General features: G+C 39.5%; 1 protein-coding gene across 1 annotated transcript in view; it reads right to left on the reverse strand.

Moving 5' to 3' along the window:
* The window catches only part of NT5C2 (5'-nucleotidase, cytosolic II), a gene marked incomplete at both ends in the record, with an annotated part of 65,013 nt that overhangs the window by 24,600 nt on the left and 23,956 nt on the right, over nt 1-16,457 (reverse strand). Inside the window, 2 exons of the mRNA XM_082001919.1 lie at nt 4,248-4,321; nt 15,589-15,709. Of these exons, the coding sequence (XP_081858045.1) occupies nt 4,248-4,321; nt 15,589-15,709 (195 nt within the window). The remainder of the gene's footprint in view (nt 1-4,247; nt 4,322-15,588; nt 15,710-16,457) is intronic.

Raw genomic sequence — 16,457 nt, forward strand, 5'->3', positions numbered from 1 at the left:
ATAGGCAGCCCTGACAGTACTAGTAAAGCAGGAAGGCAGACCAGAATTGTTACAGACTACTGGTCTTCTAGCCAGTCAGGATGAATAAGCAGAGATTAATCATTCAGATAATAAAAGAAACTACTATTTAGCAAACAAAAATGCACTACAAAAGGACCCTCAAATCTCTTTAACTCAAGCACTTAAACAGGAATTTTTCAGTCTCTGCTGGCAGGCAGCAAGGTCAGCGGCAGAGAACCAAGGGCTGCTGGAGTGATGGCTGCGTAACATCACGCAAACTTGTCTTAACCTCTGCTAACAGCAAGGGCTGAAATAGCTGAGGACTCTTGCTTGCGTCAAGCCCTCCAAGATTTTAAGCAGCAACTATTTAACTATGCACACAAACTACAGTCAAATCCTACTGTTCTTCCTGCTCCCTCGACTCTCCTCCCAATAACACCTAACTTAAAAGAAACATTGTGATTCACTAACACAAGCAAACCAAACAGACTGAATAGGAAGGGGACAGTCAGCTTCATATACAACACAGATTTCTAAGCCTCTAGTATTAGTGTATCCAGCACATAAACCTAGGGAGACTTGGGAGTTCCCATCCACGTAAGAGATCTTATTCACCCATGAGGATGCAACAGCAATCCTTCATGGAAAACAAGGAATCTAAAACCTGTGAAAGTTATTTCAATTTTCTTTCATTTTATTTCGAGCTCCCAGCAGTCAAATTAATTCTAGCTGTAATTACAGTGGCTACAAATTCAGCAATTTAATGTCCGTAATTTCTCAGAAGAGAAGGCTAAAACCTTCAGGCTCTTTTCTTCAAGACAAAAAGACTTTGTTTGCCCAACCCACCCATTAGCAGTATTTCACAACCCTATGCAGGGAAAGAGACAAACACAATGAGAGAACATAGAAGTTATTAACAAGAATTCAGAGTTTAACCTAATTTTGACTTGAGAGCAAACAAAATTGCTGTGGCAATGCTATATCAGAGTTAAGTGGTCCTTTAATTTAATAAGGCTAAGAAATACTACCCAATAAAACAATGCATGAAATAGTATTTTACGTGCAATGTAATATGAAGATACTAAAACTGCTGTCAGTTGGCAAGCTGACATTTTCAGTCATGCTAGTAGTAAAACACATGATCACTACAGCATGTGTGTAGTAGCTGTTACAATATACGTCAAAATGGAAATGTCACATCCCTACCAAAATTAGATTATTCTAGACAGAAAACAGTGTTATTGTAAGTAGGTTTGTGTCTTTAAACTCATAAAGTACAAGAACAAAGCTGTCTCAGGCTTCTAAAGTTCAAAATAAACCAAGTGATTCTGACTTGTCTGGTACTGAACCACCCTCTAAGCAAAACTTCTGGTGCTAGCAGTGGCCACTTATTTGGAAAGAAGAACGAGAGAAGAGTGACGATGTGTTTTCTTTTACTGACACCACAGCTGCCTCTTCACAACACAGGTAATTCAGGGTGTTCCAAAGTAATCATTCTTCTTCTAAGATGTCAAAAGCGTATGACTGTCAGCTATGGGATGAATGTCATCAGCTTATTTCACAACAGAGAGTGGGGAAAGGACATGGCATATAGTTTTTGACGGGGTCAATGGCTCTGACTGCCTTCAATCACTGAATACGAAGATTGTACTTGGGATATTTTTAAACAACTTTGCAGAAAAGCGACTTAGCAACATCTGAGAGTACAAATGCAGAAAACTAGATAAGGAGCTGATGACACTGATGCTTCAATTCTTCTTCCTTGGTTGATTTATATGTCTTGAATGGTCTCCAAAAGGCTTCTGCTCAGCATGCACCATCTGGTATGCAGATGCCATTTCCAGATGTTAAATTACAGATAAACTAGCTTTTTATGTTGTTTTTTCTTTTTTAATCGAGATAGTAGCATGTCCATGTGAAAGAGTGTGTAAGGGATAACGTGCCCAGACAGAAAACATGACAGGGTCTAATGAATGCACTACAACATACTAATGTAATACTTCACTTGCCCCACTTTATCATTACCATTTCCAATTAATTAATTATTATCATAATCATATTCTAACACTACACTCTTTAAAGCCCCTGCAATGAATAAGTAGTTTTTCTTGTGTGTGACAGCTATATATAGCAAATAACGGTCAGATAACAAAAGTCCCCATGGAGAAGAAAGGATGACTCTGGGACGTCAGACGGCAAACAGATAATTTTGTATCATAATTTCCCAGCTGAGTGAAAAAAAAGGGAAATAGTAGTTACCAGGCATAATGCTTTTCATCTGCAAAAGGCTTTCCAACCTAATTACATTCTCATAACTACTTGTAAAGTGATCTGCAACTATTATCTCTGCTGTGCCACAGAAGAAGTCATAGGACAGCAGCTTACCCCAGAGCAGCCCAGATTTCCACTTTTCTGCTTGGACCACATCCCATTTCTTTTTCTGCACCATACCCTATCACTCAACATCCCTGAATGCACCAACTTTGCCTGCTTAACTGTAGCACTGTGATCTTCCAGCCTTGAAAGTCCCAGGTTTCCACCTCCCCGGGTACTGTTTTAGGATGCTTGAAACATTTACATTTTTCCCTCTCATCGAACCAAGCATCATTTTGTGGATAACAACACATTTGCTCTGTGTTTACAGGAACAAGCAACACTTGAGTAAAATGAACAGTCGGAGAAGTGATGATAGTGCTGAAGCTCTCCTTCTGTCAGGATGAAAGTTAGCAACACGCTTCCTGCTCCACGCCAGCCCCACTGGGATCACCCGAGTCCTTGGGAAATGCTAACAGTTTGTGAAAGGCACAGATGTTGTTTTCCTGTTACGGAAGTGAAACCCACAACTCTTTTTTTTTTTTTTTTTTAAGCATTTGTTCCTGAACCACTATTTTGCACTCCTTAAAGGCACTGCCACAAGGCTGTCACAGCTGGGAAACATAAACACTGAAAGCACATGCCTGCAGTGAGATCCAGCACAGATTAACGATACACTTAATGACTTAAAATGTGGCAGGAACTCTAAACAGATATATAAATAGGGTGTTAAACAACCAAACCTTTTATGTATAACTACTGCCTCATGGATAACTGCATAAAAGAACAAAAGCAAGTGATCTAAATATAACTGCAACTACCTGCCACAGCCTCCAAAACTGCTCCTTGCAGCATTGTGTTGAACCATGAGCGCATGGAAACCTTCCTGCCCTTTGCTTAGCCACTGACCCTGCTCCTGTGACCCTCACACTGTCCCTAGCCACATTACTCATCTCATTCCTTCTCAGTAGACACAGTAACTAAATGATCATAGTTAACATACTGCATTAACCTATTATTAGGTGACCCTGACACTCTACCTCACGTTTTCTCAGTTTATATTCACAACAATTCTAAATTGAAATATCAAGGGTGATAGGAACTTTTTATCCACAACCTTGGAAGTGGTAATGCGAAAGAAGGCAGGATTGTATGTGACATCCTCAACTACAACCTGTGTGATACTATAACCTAGGGGGCTTTTTATTTGTTCCTGCTTTAAAATACATAACAACATGCAAGTCTGATTATGCAGGAAATGGTAACTTTACCCCCCCTTTATCAAAAGTCGCAGAGAACTTGCCTGTCAAGTATTTGAAAGATGGAGAAGTCATGCAAAAAATTTTACGAAACTAAAAGGTCTTATGCAACCTCTCAAAGCCTATCTGCCATAAAAAATAGGCAAAGCTTTCTAAATTAACTTGCTCAGCTGACACAGACACTCCCCCTGCTTTGCCTCTTCTCAAAATGAGTCACTGATGTGGCCAACCAAGGAGTGGGAAAGAGGAAAACCTATTCAAAAATGACCCTGCCAAGACACAGGAGAACCTGCTGGCTAAAGATGTAGCCCACCATATGCACCAAGGATAAATGAAATCACCTCGTTACTCAAAGCCAAGCTTGCACCAGGGGCAGTACCAAAATATAGTGGAATCGAAGGAAGCAATTGGACTTATTAAGCCTTGGTTTCCTTGACACCCATAATCACTTGAAACTGTACCAAAGCAACATGGTTTGTGACCAAATACAGCTTGCAGATAAAAAATTTAAGGGAAACACGTAAAATGAAAGTGCAATGAATAGCGAACGACATATTTGCTAATAGAAGCAGCACCTGCTAACTCAAGTAGCCCAACCAGTAACTGGGCTTTGCTCAACAAGAGGCAATAGTCCAAGCTAAGTCAATGACAAAAAAAAATTAAGAAGGTACTCACCAGCAAGTGTATAATCCATATCAAAACCAAAGCACTTTATCTTTTCCATGGCTAAACTTCTGTTTACAAAGACCCTGTAAAGAAAGAAGAAATAAAGCCATAGGTATGAGCATTTTCAAAATAATCATGTTTTAGAACCACCACATGCTGCCACCTGTTAGGATGTCTGATTCTCTTAGGTCAAAATCAGAAAATATACCTGAAAACAGAGGCATGTTTCATTTTTTGCCATGAGTTCTCCTGAGGCAAAGCCATGACTTTGCAGGGTTATTCTAATTATTGGTATGCTGTCTAAAGACATACACGCATGCATGCACACAAACACACGGCTTTGCATGTGACTTGCAAAAATTCCTAAGAATAGAAGATCAAAATCTCCTGAAGCAGAATTCAGAGTTCAAGTGAGAGGAAACTGGAAGCAGACGATGGGAAGCAATACAATTTGCTTGATTAAAACAAATTATTACAAAGAGGCAACAAGGAAAGGAAAAGAAAATAACATTTCTGTAAATAAACTCACAGCATTTGAGCCCTCTTTGAAACTCTATCTGGAAATTCAAAGCAAATCTAAACAGATCTGTCTCCACATTTACACCAATAGCAGGAAAAACATTTAATAAAGCTCTGAAAAACAGCAACTGAGATAAATGTTCATCCACAAGAATATGCTATTTCTACTGCGAAAATTTTTCTTTTTATTTGTAACTCCCCTGCAACTCCTCAACAAAACTGCTATTTTTTAAATTCTACTTTTACTATTAATGCTTATTGCAATCAGAATCTAAGCTGAATACTTCCAGACCCTTTTTCATGACAACGTTTTAATACACCATATTCAATTTAGTTCAAGTAAATAACATGGTAAAGAAATAGGTCAGAGAATACAACAAAAGCTTTTCTTGCTTCCTGTTCCAACTACTACAGTAAATAAGCTGCTTATGTTTCCCCAGAACTTTAAACCATATAGCAGATCTGTAATTCAACAAGACTTCTCTGCACCGACTGATTTATCTGAACTTTAGGAATAAGAGCCAGAACTCGGCTGCGGAATGGAAGCTGAGCTTTTCAACACCGAACTTGGACAGAAATCCCACTACTGCTCGAGCTGCGATGCCGAGACAAAATTCTCCTGCATCAGAAAAGTCCCAGAGCCTTCACCCGTACTCTGATTTCAGTATGTGAAAATTCTCCAAATATTTAGTAAGTGCATTGCCCTCAGCAGAGTAATTATCCTCTTAAAAACTGAAATCGGCAGCATTGCCGTGTAGGAGGAGTGGCGCAGGGACAGCGATACAGCAATGGAGACGGCAAGTGCAAAACCAAGCACTTGTATGTTCTGAAAAGCTGAAAGAAACCACTGGGAGATTCTCCTCCGCACGCACGCTCTGGGCAGGTGGCCAGCATAACGTGCCCGTCTAACTGCCCGCGTCAATCTGCCGCAGCTCGAATTTTACCAGCAAACTGCTAACATCAAACTATCAGACTTCTATGCAAGTCGTCTTACCTCATCTCTCACCGATGTGCTCCCTGTTTAGTTCGCAGCAGTCTGATTCATCTACTTGTCTGAATCATATTACACAATTCCTTTAAAGCTTCCCTAGTCCGATGCAATTTTGCTTGGATCTGATTTGACTTCAGAAGATCATTATGTCTGAACCAAGCCTTAAAGTACTGTATATCTTCTTGGACAGTGTTCTAGAAAACACATCTGTGGCTAATTTAACCAGTCACTGGATATCGTTGTTGTTCCACACAAATCCACTTGGAATACAGTTTCTCTGGCAATAGTATACTTTCCCCCTAACCTTGCACACTCTCTCTGGGAGTCACAGTTTCCTGGCAAAGTGCCTGCCTTTGACAATGGGGCTTGTCACTAAGGGGCCTCAGAGGTTATAGATGACGCTCTTTTCTGATAGATTTATGTATTACCTAAACAAGACAAAGTGATGGGAAAAAAAATGGAAACTGGTAAAGAAATGCCTTTTGGAAATATGAGATGGGATCGTAAATCACTAAAATTCACTCCTGAAATAGCTGGCTTTTGAGTAGGTAGAGCAACTTATCCAAATCTGTAGTCTGAATCTGTGTTTATCTTTTAACATTGAGATAGCTCTGATTTACAAGAGGCCAACGTGAAATGCTATTTGGTACTAAACACGGTCTCACACTTTGTATAATGAAGATTACGTTCTGTTGCTGCTGATGCCAGGAAGCATTATTTATTAGCTAATTCAAGCACACGATTTCTGAACTCATGTTTGTGCAGTTTGTTTCTGGAAGTGGAGAGCTTTAAGAAGGAATAACATACCTCCGGGAGACACTAGCAACATTTTTTGTCCAATCTGCAGAGTCCAATTTTGTTCTTACCTTTAGGCTTAGCCCCCATAGTACAGTCTTCCATCCTTCTGAACAGTAGAGGAATAGGAAGGGAAGTTTAAAGAAGCTCAGAAGAGCGTTTCAGAATTGCAACATTTGGGAACGGTTTCCCAAATGAGGACAAAAAACAAGCCCAAAGATGGAGCTGAATGCGCTTATAAAAAGGGTAATACGACAGTGCCTGTGAAAGGCGAAAACAAGGGAGCTGTGACCCAAGAGATCTCTTCCAGTCCAGCCTGCCTATGTTTAGATGATGACGACACCAAACTGACCAAAAACCGTGGAAAGATCTCTAAGCCTCTGACATTTTTTCATTGCTTGCTTTTGGAGTATTTACAAACTGAACCCCAGGACTAAAAAAACCAAAGCCAGCACACGTTGATACTGAAGATCTGGAAAAGTTTATTAAAGGCAATGAAATGAGCAGCATCTACTAGCACATTTTTGTTCCAAAATAGGTCTTATGACTAAAACACAAAAATTACTATACCAGCCCCCTCTTGGTGACAGCTGGTGAAGATCTCTCTTTCTCCATCAACTCGTAAATACTGCCTATGACCTAGAAACCGTACATGGCAGGGGCTAATCATGCCCCAACAGTGCACAGGACCTGGCAGATTTCAAGGCATCCTACTGACTGATTTGATGTGGTAATTACTTCACTCGCCAGTGCTGGAGTGAAACAGAGCAAATATTTTAAAAAGCTAAAGAAAGCACATGTTCAGGACAGGAAATGAGAACACTTTAATTGATTTAAACTTGGATATGCCTTGGCAGATTAAATGGCAGACTAAACAGTAGCAAAAAAACCCCCAAACTGGAACCAATTTCACTTCTCTTGTGAAGGCCCAGACAGATATTGTGTTATTTTGTAGGCTCTCAGGACCTCAACTTTAAATCCTGACAAAGGAAGACGTCTCCCATACACGGTGTCCCCCAAGACACAAGGGGCTAAGCAGATACTTACAAATATTTACTCCCAGAAGCTGACCAGCTTAATTCAGGGGGTTTACTCAAAGTAGTAAATATTTGCAGTATCCTAGAAACTAAGATAAAAGTTGAGATTAAATCACCACAACAGTTTCTGGGAAGAGCCAGGTGCTTCTCAGAAGCTGCAGACTTAGCCTGCTCCAAAGCTGTGCTTAGATCCTAATCGAAGGCACTCAGCCTGATTTCAAGAACGCTGGTCAAATGCGTCTGTTGGCTACAACAATGTACAGTCTCCACAGAACGCACGGTATAGAGAAATGTCAAGAGTTGTTTTTAATGCCTGAAACAAAACCAACACTAAGACCCTAAGAACCCTAGCACCCTGAAAGAAAACATCCTCTGGTCTCTAAAGGAAAGGATGAGATGACTAGTTTTTTACAGCTCATTCGGATAAACAAAAATCAAAGGAGCTTCCAGATTACAAACAGTTGCGATAAAGTCAGAATAAGAGGAAAACTAAAATAAAATTTTTCAGCAAGAAAGTTTTAATCTAGAATAATTCTTCCACTTGCCAGAATCAGAAGAAATCACACCTTCCCTTCCTCTGATTTTGTTTTTTTCCATTCAGAAAATAATCATGTTAGCTAGGAGCACTGAAGTTAAAAATTAAGCTGATCTAAAAATTTAACAGCACTGGGGCATAAGACAAATCAAATTGCAGGCACAGCAAGAGAATACCCTCTCCATTCCTTGTGCTGAGAGGCAGAGGTGGACATTGCCTACACCCAACTCCCCAGCTCCACAGCTGTCTGCAACCAGAGCACCTCCTTAAATAGGACATTGCCCTTCTCTTGCCTTCATCCTTCCTTCCTGATGAAAAACCAAGCTTTATATTTCTGCTTCTGTGAATCTCCCACACTTTTGCACTCCCCGTGCAGTGTGGCTGGAACGGTCCAAGGTGTCGGTGGTTGTGGAGAAGCCGGTTGAGGGACCATAACCAGCCCCATCGGCTCCCTGAGCCGGCACATGGCACGGCTGGGAGTGGGGAGGCAGCAGCCTGGGCTTGGGGCGGCTTTGCCTGGCACAGAACCCACACCTTTAGAAAAATGGACTTGAGGAGCTGTTTAAGGGAAACCATGAAGCACATTTCCCCCCTAATGAGTTTCTCCTCAAAGATTAAACTGCAGCTTGGCCACAGCAGAAGGCTCTCAACGATGACAGTATTTATTTTCTTTTTGAGCTCTATGAATTGTGCTGGATAAGAGAAAAATGTGTTGTATTGCAAGGAAGAAGGAACTGCTGAGCATACATAAAGGGACTCTCAGAATGCTCAATACTACAATTCACAGTCCTTTATATTTTTACAAAAGAACTGATCTTGGTTTTGTAACTGTTATTGTCAATCAGTTCCAAGGCAGGAACCTAAATCCCAACTCTTCTCAAGCTAACACAGGACAGGAGCAAATGCAGAGAGGGAGGAATGTTTTTATTTGTGCAAAATTTCAAAAACATTCTGTGCCCTGAATGAAATTTGCATGTATTCTTGTAATATGACCGACAAAATAAACAAAATGCACAGAATTATACAACTATGGAGGAACTTGGCACACGGCTCACAACTCCTCATCACGAGAAAATGAAAATGAACAATGTGAGGCAAGGTTTCTGGAACACAGCACTTTTATAATGATTTTCCAAATGTGTCTAGAAATACCTTGCAGCAAGAAGCATTCTTTGTCAGAAGCGTATGTTTCACTGGAAATTAAATAAATACAAAGAAACTTGCAACAGTGCTGAGTGGAAAAGCAAATACAGTGGGAGCTGGCCAAGCATGACCTACACGTGTGTTTAAAAAAGACTATGGTGGACAGATGGGCTCGAGCCAGCCACGAAACAGGGACTAACTAGCCAGAAGGCTCCGATTCCTGCTTCCTCAAAGTTTAGGCACTTTGGTTAATCTTCACTTTATGGAAAACTTCCATGTTTTAATACGCTAGAAGAGTTAAAAAGAAGTAAGAGGGAACTAAATGGATTAGCTTTTAATAGCCTCCCATGTCCAAGTTCCCCACAGCCTCTTAAAAAAGGCTAATAATGAAAAAAAATCCCATTACTTTTAGGACAACTGGATGTTTTCAGTATTACTAGCTAGTCCCCAGATGTTGTGTGGTTGGGGGGACATGTCTCACTACATGACAATATAGTTCTGATTACAGGTGACTTCCACCAAGAGCAGTGAAGTCAGATGAATCCCTCACTGACCTTACTTACCTGGCAAAAATCATGTGAGCAACCTTACGAAGATATATATACACAACATATATATGTACACATATATATATATATATAAAAAAAACTTATATCAAAATGTCTTGTCTTTGAGTGCTGGATGCTTTGGTACCTATCTTAGAGGGGATAAGAAATAAACAGCTTTAAACTATTAAATGCAATGTAATCATTCTTTTGATGAGTCTTGCCTCTTTAGGCAAGTAATGACCATATATTATTATTGTAATGACGATATATTATTATTTATCATACCATTTTGGTCTCTTTTTTTTTTTTTCTTTTTTTTTTTCAATGTTAGATTTTCAGAGTTTCATTTTCTTCCTTTTTCAACTGAAGGGGAATATTCCGACAGGTCAGTATGTTTGTAATCGTATTTAGAGATAGTGTTTGGGCTCAAGATGACTTCAGGCAGATGAAACAGTATCAGATAGGGGAGACAGAAGAAAGGCACCAAAATTTCCTGGCCACTTCTAGTACCATTTCCAACAGAGTGCCCTGCAATTTCACAAGACTAACTGTCCTTGCACAACTGTTGTGACATAAAACTGGAAAATCAGGTTACAACTGGAACTTAAAAGTCTGATGAGGCTGTATCCAGAAACACAACTAAGCACTTCCCTCTGACATTCAGCAGGAATCAGATGGAAGGAGATAGCCTTGACCATTTCTGTTTCCATTGTTTGGGTTTTCTTCCCAGGCAACAGCAAAGTGCCAAGAAGCTCTCATATGGATTCCATCCCAAAATAACACCCGTCTGCTCTGTGAAAATATTAAACCTAGGGATCATGGGACATTTTCAATGTAATTTCTTTATTATTAATTTGGCAAGTGTTCTGCTTTCTCATAAGCTCGCCCATTCTGCCGCCTTAACACTCCCTCTCCCTCCTCTCTCCAATGTCCAAAGCACTAAAGCAAAATAAATAGCGAGCCACATGCTGCCCTCCACTACACACATGCCACTGAACAAGTCCAAGGAGGCTGCACAAAGACATATGAGGACAGACCATAGCCAGCAGTGCCTACAGAGCTACCTCATTTACAGTTCCATGAAAATACCACACATTGCCTATCCGAACACGTCTGATGAAAAGAGCATTTTCAGACTGGTAAAGATTTTTTTTCTCATTTGCCACCTCAATGAACTGATCATTTTAGAGAGACTTTACACATAGCTACCCAAATAAATAAACAGTTTCAAGCCTCATAGCCTAGTTTTATATAACATTTCCACCTGTTCGCAGTCACTGATGATCCAGTATCAATCAAGTGAAGAAACAAGATTAGCAGGGAATAGCCCAGAGTTTACAAATTCGAACAAACTAAACCACATCTTTAGCACTAGAAATCAAAACAACCAATTGGTAATCCTTTTGCTTTGTCATTATTAAAGCATATACCATTTTTTTAACCCGTGATCTCAGTGTATATTAACAGCTTAAATCACTTAACTCATATTACCACCGTAAGATGCTTTGAAAGCAAACTGAAGCACAAAACTATGAAGCAACTTATTCAATACTCTATGACCGGTCAGCGGGAGAATTAGAATTAGGAATCATGATGCCACATCCCTTGCGCTAGCCAGTAAACAACAGAGCAAGAAAACAAAACTAAAACAACAGAACCCCCATGTTCAGGATGAGAAGTCTCAAATTACTCTGATGCAAAATGGTAAAAGCGTCCCAAATTTTTATGTTTAACAAAAAGGCCATCTCAGCCTTACTGCCCTGTTAAGCCAAAACCACAGAATAAAAGTAAATGCAAATACCTGTTTCCTGGATCTTGGTAACTGTCAGTAACAAGAGTGGATGGAACACCAACTTTTTCCATTATTTGCTTTAACTAGATGTGGTTGCTATTTAAACCCTAAAGAGCTATGTGAGATAATCCAGAGGGTGCCTAGAAGTGCTCACTCCAAGTTAAAAAATAGACACTAGGGCAATTTGGTGGCTCAGAGTCAACCTAGTTCTTGCCTAATTACAATCACGTTAAATGACAGTACTCCTCCAGAACGAATGACCTACTGATTATCCTCTACCCGGAAAAGTCAACAAGCAGTGCATGAGGGAGGTGGCCTCACAACCACACACACTAAGGAAAAGCCACCTAATAGCTACACATCCATTTTATTTCCGAATTAAAGTGTAGGTTGCCAATAGCACAGTAATGCAGTATCCTCTTACCAGTGACCTCTGCTAGAGAATGAATAACATCTAGCTTGTATATTAATTCATCTTTAGACCTCACCTCCAACAGGCGCCAACAATGTTGTATAACGAGGTTTGTGGCTGATAGTAACACTAGCAAACAGAAAGTCTTAAAGTCATCAGAAATACCCTGAAGATAAAACCCCACCACTTCTCCTCCCTACAGATTTTTCTGATTCTTGATGTTGCTTTTACTGCCCTTGAACTCTACAGCACAGCATACGTGCTCATATTCACAAGCTTCACTTACTTCATCAATAACCTCAATACTCTAATTTCTTAAGCAGCTATACAAGACGATCCAAACACCGAACAAAACTTTTAGGAGGGAAACAGCTATGAGAGGAAAACAGCTATAAATATTTCATTTTGAATGTTCTTGCCTATGGCATTCAGACATGATTATGATATAGTCATCATACTCTGAGTCAGTATGCATTACACCAGTTAAACCAGTCTCAGCTGGGATTTCTGCCAACAATATTATATGTTGAACATCCATCCATCAAGTATGATACAATAAGAGGTGCAATACCTGAAAAAAAAAATTCCTAGTATGAACAACCACAGTAAAATATGACTATTAGAGTGGCATCTTCAGAGTTAATTTTTTGTAAGGTTTTTTAAAAGTTTCATGCCCACGAGAATATTCTTTTTATTTTTTAAGGTAAATTATTTTGCTTAGATTGGAAATTTTCCCCCTTATTTTATGCTGCTTCAACATTTACAATTCAAGCATATAAAATCTGGTGTAGATCATGAGAACCAGAAAGTTAAATCATTTGGTCTAGGTATCTTCACTGATATTTAAGTAAGCATGAAGTAAACAAACAGTGAAACAAGTTTTTAAAATTTTACACTTCAGAAAACAAAGCATTACTATCAGCATTTAGAAAATTCCAATGAATGACTTTGAGCCCAACTGGGCTTCCAACATTGGTATCAAAAGCTAGCCCCAGTTACGCTCATCTGTAAATGTGGCCCAGCAGCTAAGCTCCTCCAGCCTTCCAGACTGGGCCCAAAAAATCACTGGGACCAGCTTTAAGGTAAAAAACTTTAATAGTTTTAAATTCAATGTTCTTTTTTTGCTGTTTTGTTTCTAAGTCACTTTAGATTCATGTTTTCAAGTTCTTTTTTCTTTAGCTGCTAGAGTAAGAAGAAAGACAGACAGACAAGAGTGAAAGAGAAAGAAAAACAAAGAGAAAGAAAAAGGAAGGAAGAGAAAGAAAAAAATCTTGACAATGAATGCCTTGTCTTTTATATCTCTCTCTCTCATAAAATTGACAGTGCTTCAGCAATATCCAAGAGTCAGAGTATACTTGGACCTCACTGAAACAAATTTACATCCTAGAACTGGTGGCTGTGACCCGCATACATATTCTACATCTGAACAATTACTAAAATACTAAAAAATATGATATGAAACAACAAGAGGAAACAACTTCAGTCCTACTTTATCATGTTAAGTCTGCACTTACCTTTTAAGTAACATCACATCTGTTAACACTAAGATCACTAAAAATACCAGAAATAGAAATCTGACAACACTGCCTCTGGAATGAGGTTGTTTCAGATTCTTACAATACTGGATTATCAAAATAACTCCCATGAAACTGGTACACCAAAGCCATTAATAGCACAGATTTATAATACAGTCTTGGCATCAGGTTCTCTCATTCTCTCCCATTCCCTCCCTCTCTCTCATTCCCTCCCTCTCTCTTTTAAAAAGAGGATAGTAATTTCAAAACAAAAATGTGCCTCCTCTTACTGTATTTCCAATGTTGTGCTTTCCATGAAAATCTGAAGTGCTAGCAACATTTCTGCTCAATATGTTTTGAATAAGACATTTCTAGATTCTAAAAAGGGGTACTTGAACTGTACCACAGACTAATTTTAGACTACCAGATCCCAGCTCCTAGTGGGAAACCCTCCTTTATATAAGTGCACTCTCATCTTCCATAAGGAATTTTTTAATGAAAATAAAGATTTCGTACATGAGTAAAGGTAAACATGATGAGGACTTGAATGTGTGAGCTCTTAAGGACAAGTACTGCTTCCTTTGGTTCTTGTACACACTTAACAGACTGTCAGCACCTAACCATAACAACTATTGAGGAAATATTTAGAAAAAAAAAGAAATAGGCCTTAGTCTGACTTAATTTCCATCAGTCTAAACCAGGAGTAACACAACTAAAGTCACAGGTAAATTTATGACATAAAGGTAAACCTGTCAATGACTTCAACAAGGTGAAGATTTTTTGCCAGGGAATGGTATAAAATTCCTCTCTTTTTACATGCTGTATATAGTTCATTAGACATTTCCGTATCTGACAAACCGGCTGACACAGAGAGACTCAAATAATGCCACCACTTAAGACATGTGCCCAAACATATTCACTGGAAATTGCAAAGCTTCAGAAATGCATCACAGGAACCATTACTTAGCCTTAGACATTGCAACTTGCACAACCTGGCCTATCATATGATGCTAAGGCGTTTTTCTCTAATTAGATTCCATTTGGAGAATCAAGAGATATCTAACACTTCCAAAACACTTCCTCAGAAATACCACTGTATATGAATCACAAATGCAACGTGGCTTAAAGCATGAGATTGAGCAACTTGACTTCTTTCTGTTTCTGTATCAGACATACATCTCCCCAACTCCTGCTGAACATACTCTGATCATCATACTGCACGACTTCTCAAATTAAACAAGCTAAACTTTGAAGCTACACCTCCCACAAACAGAATACCGACAGTTACTCAATGCTGTTGTTTTTAACTTCGTAACAGTCCAGATATCTGATAAGGATACAGACTGCGTCCATCTTTTATGCTGTACACCTGGAATCTTGAGAGCTGTGGGCTAAATTCTTGGCTCAACCAAACCACCAATGTGATTTCATGAAAACAATCTAGTCTCTGTACTTTGATTCCCAAACTATAAAACAAGAGTGATAACATTTCTTTTATTCCATGCTCTATCTTGTTTATTTAGACTGTAACCGTTTTGCAACGGAGATGGTCTTAGGCACACCTACCACAGAAAAGGAGGCTGAGATCTTGCCTGGTGCTTCTACATGCTCCTGTGGTGCACACAGTCACACTAGATATAATTCTCAAACACTTAATTTCTGATCCCATTTGATTTCCTTCTTATTCATATTTGTGCATTCCAGTGTCTAAGGCTATGCTCTCCCAGTGTGCACTGCAATAACGACTGTAACACTTCTGCCACTGAGTATTTCTTGACGTGAAAGCTTCTATCCCAAAATCTAACTTTGATTAATCTTTCAACTACATTAAGAAAGCATACCCTCAGTCGCTCTAGTACATGTATCTCAACTCTACTGTTTGTAAATTCCTGCAAAGCCAATACTGTGCTATCTTCTAAGTTCTCTTCTACTAACGCTTCTGCAAGGAAGGTGAGAACAACCTTTCCAATTTACCAACAAGCAAAAAACAAGAAATGTGGGGTTTATGCTTAGTTTATTTCCCTCTGTCTCAGCACTTTAGTTTTTGTTACATGAACGACTTACCGGTGATAGGCTTCCCGGCGGTACTTTTTCAGAGCATGCCCATCCATGTTTGCAGGGAGATCTGCTGCATTCTGGAGTCGGTCGCTCCATGAGGTTGTCATCTTCAAATGCCTATTTATTTCTGAAAGAGGCAGAAGAGAACAGCTTGCTTAAGTTCAAGGTTTGTTTCATCAGAAAGTTGTCTGTTTCCTGGCACGAAAAGATGCAATGCCACTCAGGAAGTCTTGCAAAGTACCTGGTGGAATGATCTGAGTTTGCAAGTCAAGTAAGATGCTTTCCTGTGAGATGTTTGATGACATAGGGTTTTAAAACAGAGAGCTGGGAAGGCTTTTCCACTTCGCTGCAACTGCAAAGACAGTCCTATCCATTGTGGTGAAAATGCATTTAGAAACAGAGATCTTGTTTTCATTGCTGAAAAGGGGTATTTTTTGACCCTAGAGTTACTAATATGCATTAGCTATAGGTGATGGAAAACCTACCTTTTATATGGCAAGATAAATTAGGCAGGACAAACCCTACAAACCCCAGTGGGACTGACTTTGCCACTTTTACCACACCATAAGAATAAAGAGCCTTGTCCCTTGCCATTTGATCCTTAAGCAAAGACAAACCTTCAAACTGATGTTAAATTAGCAGAAACAATTGGAAGGAAAGTAGAAAGATGATTTTTTGTCCCCTGCAGGTCAGCCACATTCAGACAGAGCAAGAACACACTGCAAGCCTGTAATACTAGCAATGAAAATCTTCACCAGCGAATCTTCACAAACATTTGCACCCCTTCGCAAGTACTGGTTGCCAAAACCAAACCACCAGGCAGTCCTTCTCGTCAGGAAGGCCCTGCAGTGAGGAAACAGAGGTACTTTTCCCAC

Source organism: Phaethon aethereus (assembly GCF_964289735.1).
Source record: "Phaethon aethereus genome assembly, chromosome: 7".
In the NCBI taxonomy this organism is placed as follows: domain Eukaryota; kingdom Metazoa; phylum Chordata; class Aves; order Phaethontiformes; family Phaethontidae; genus Phaethon; species Phaethon aethereus.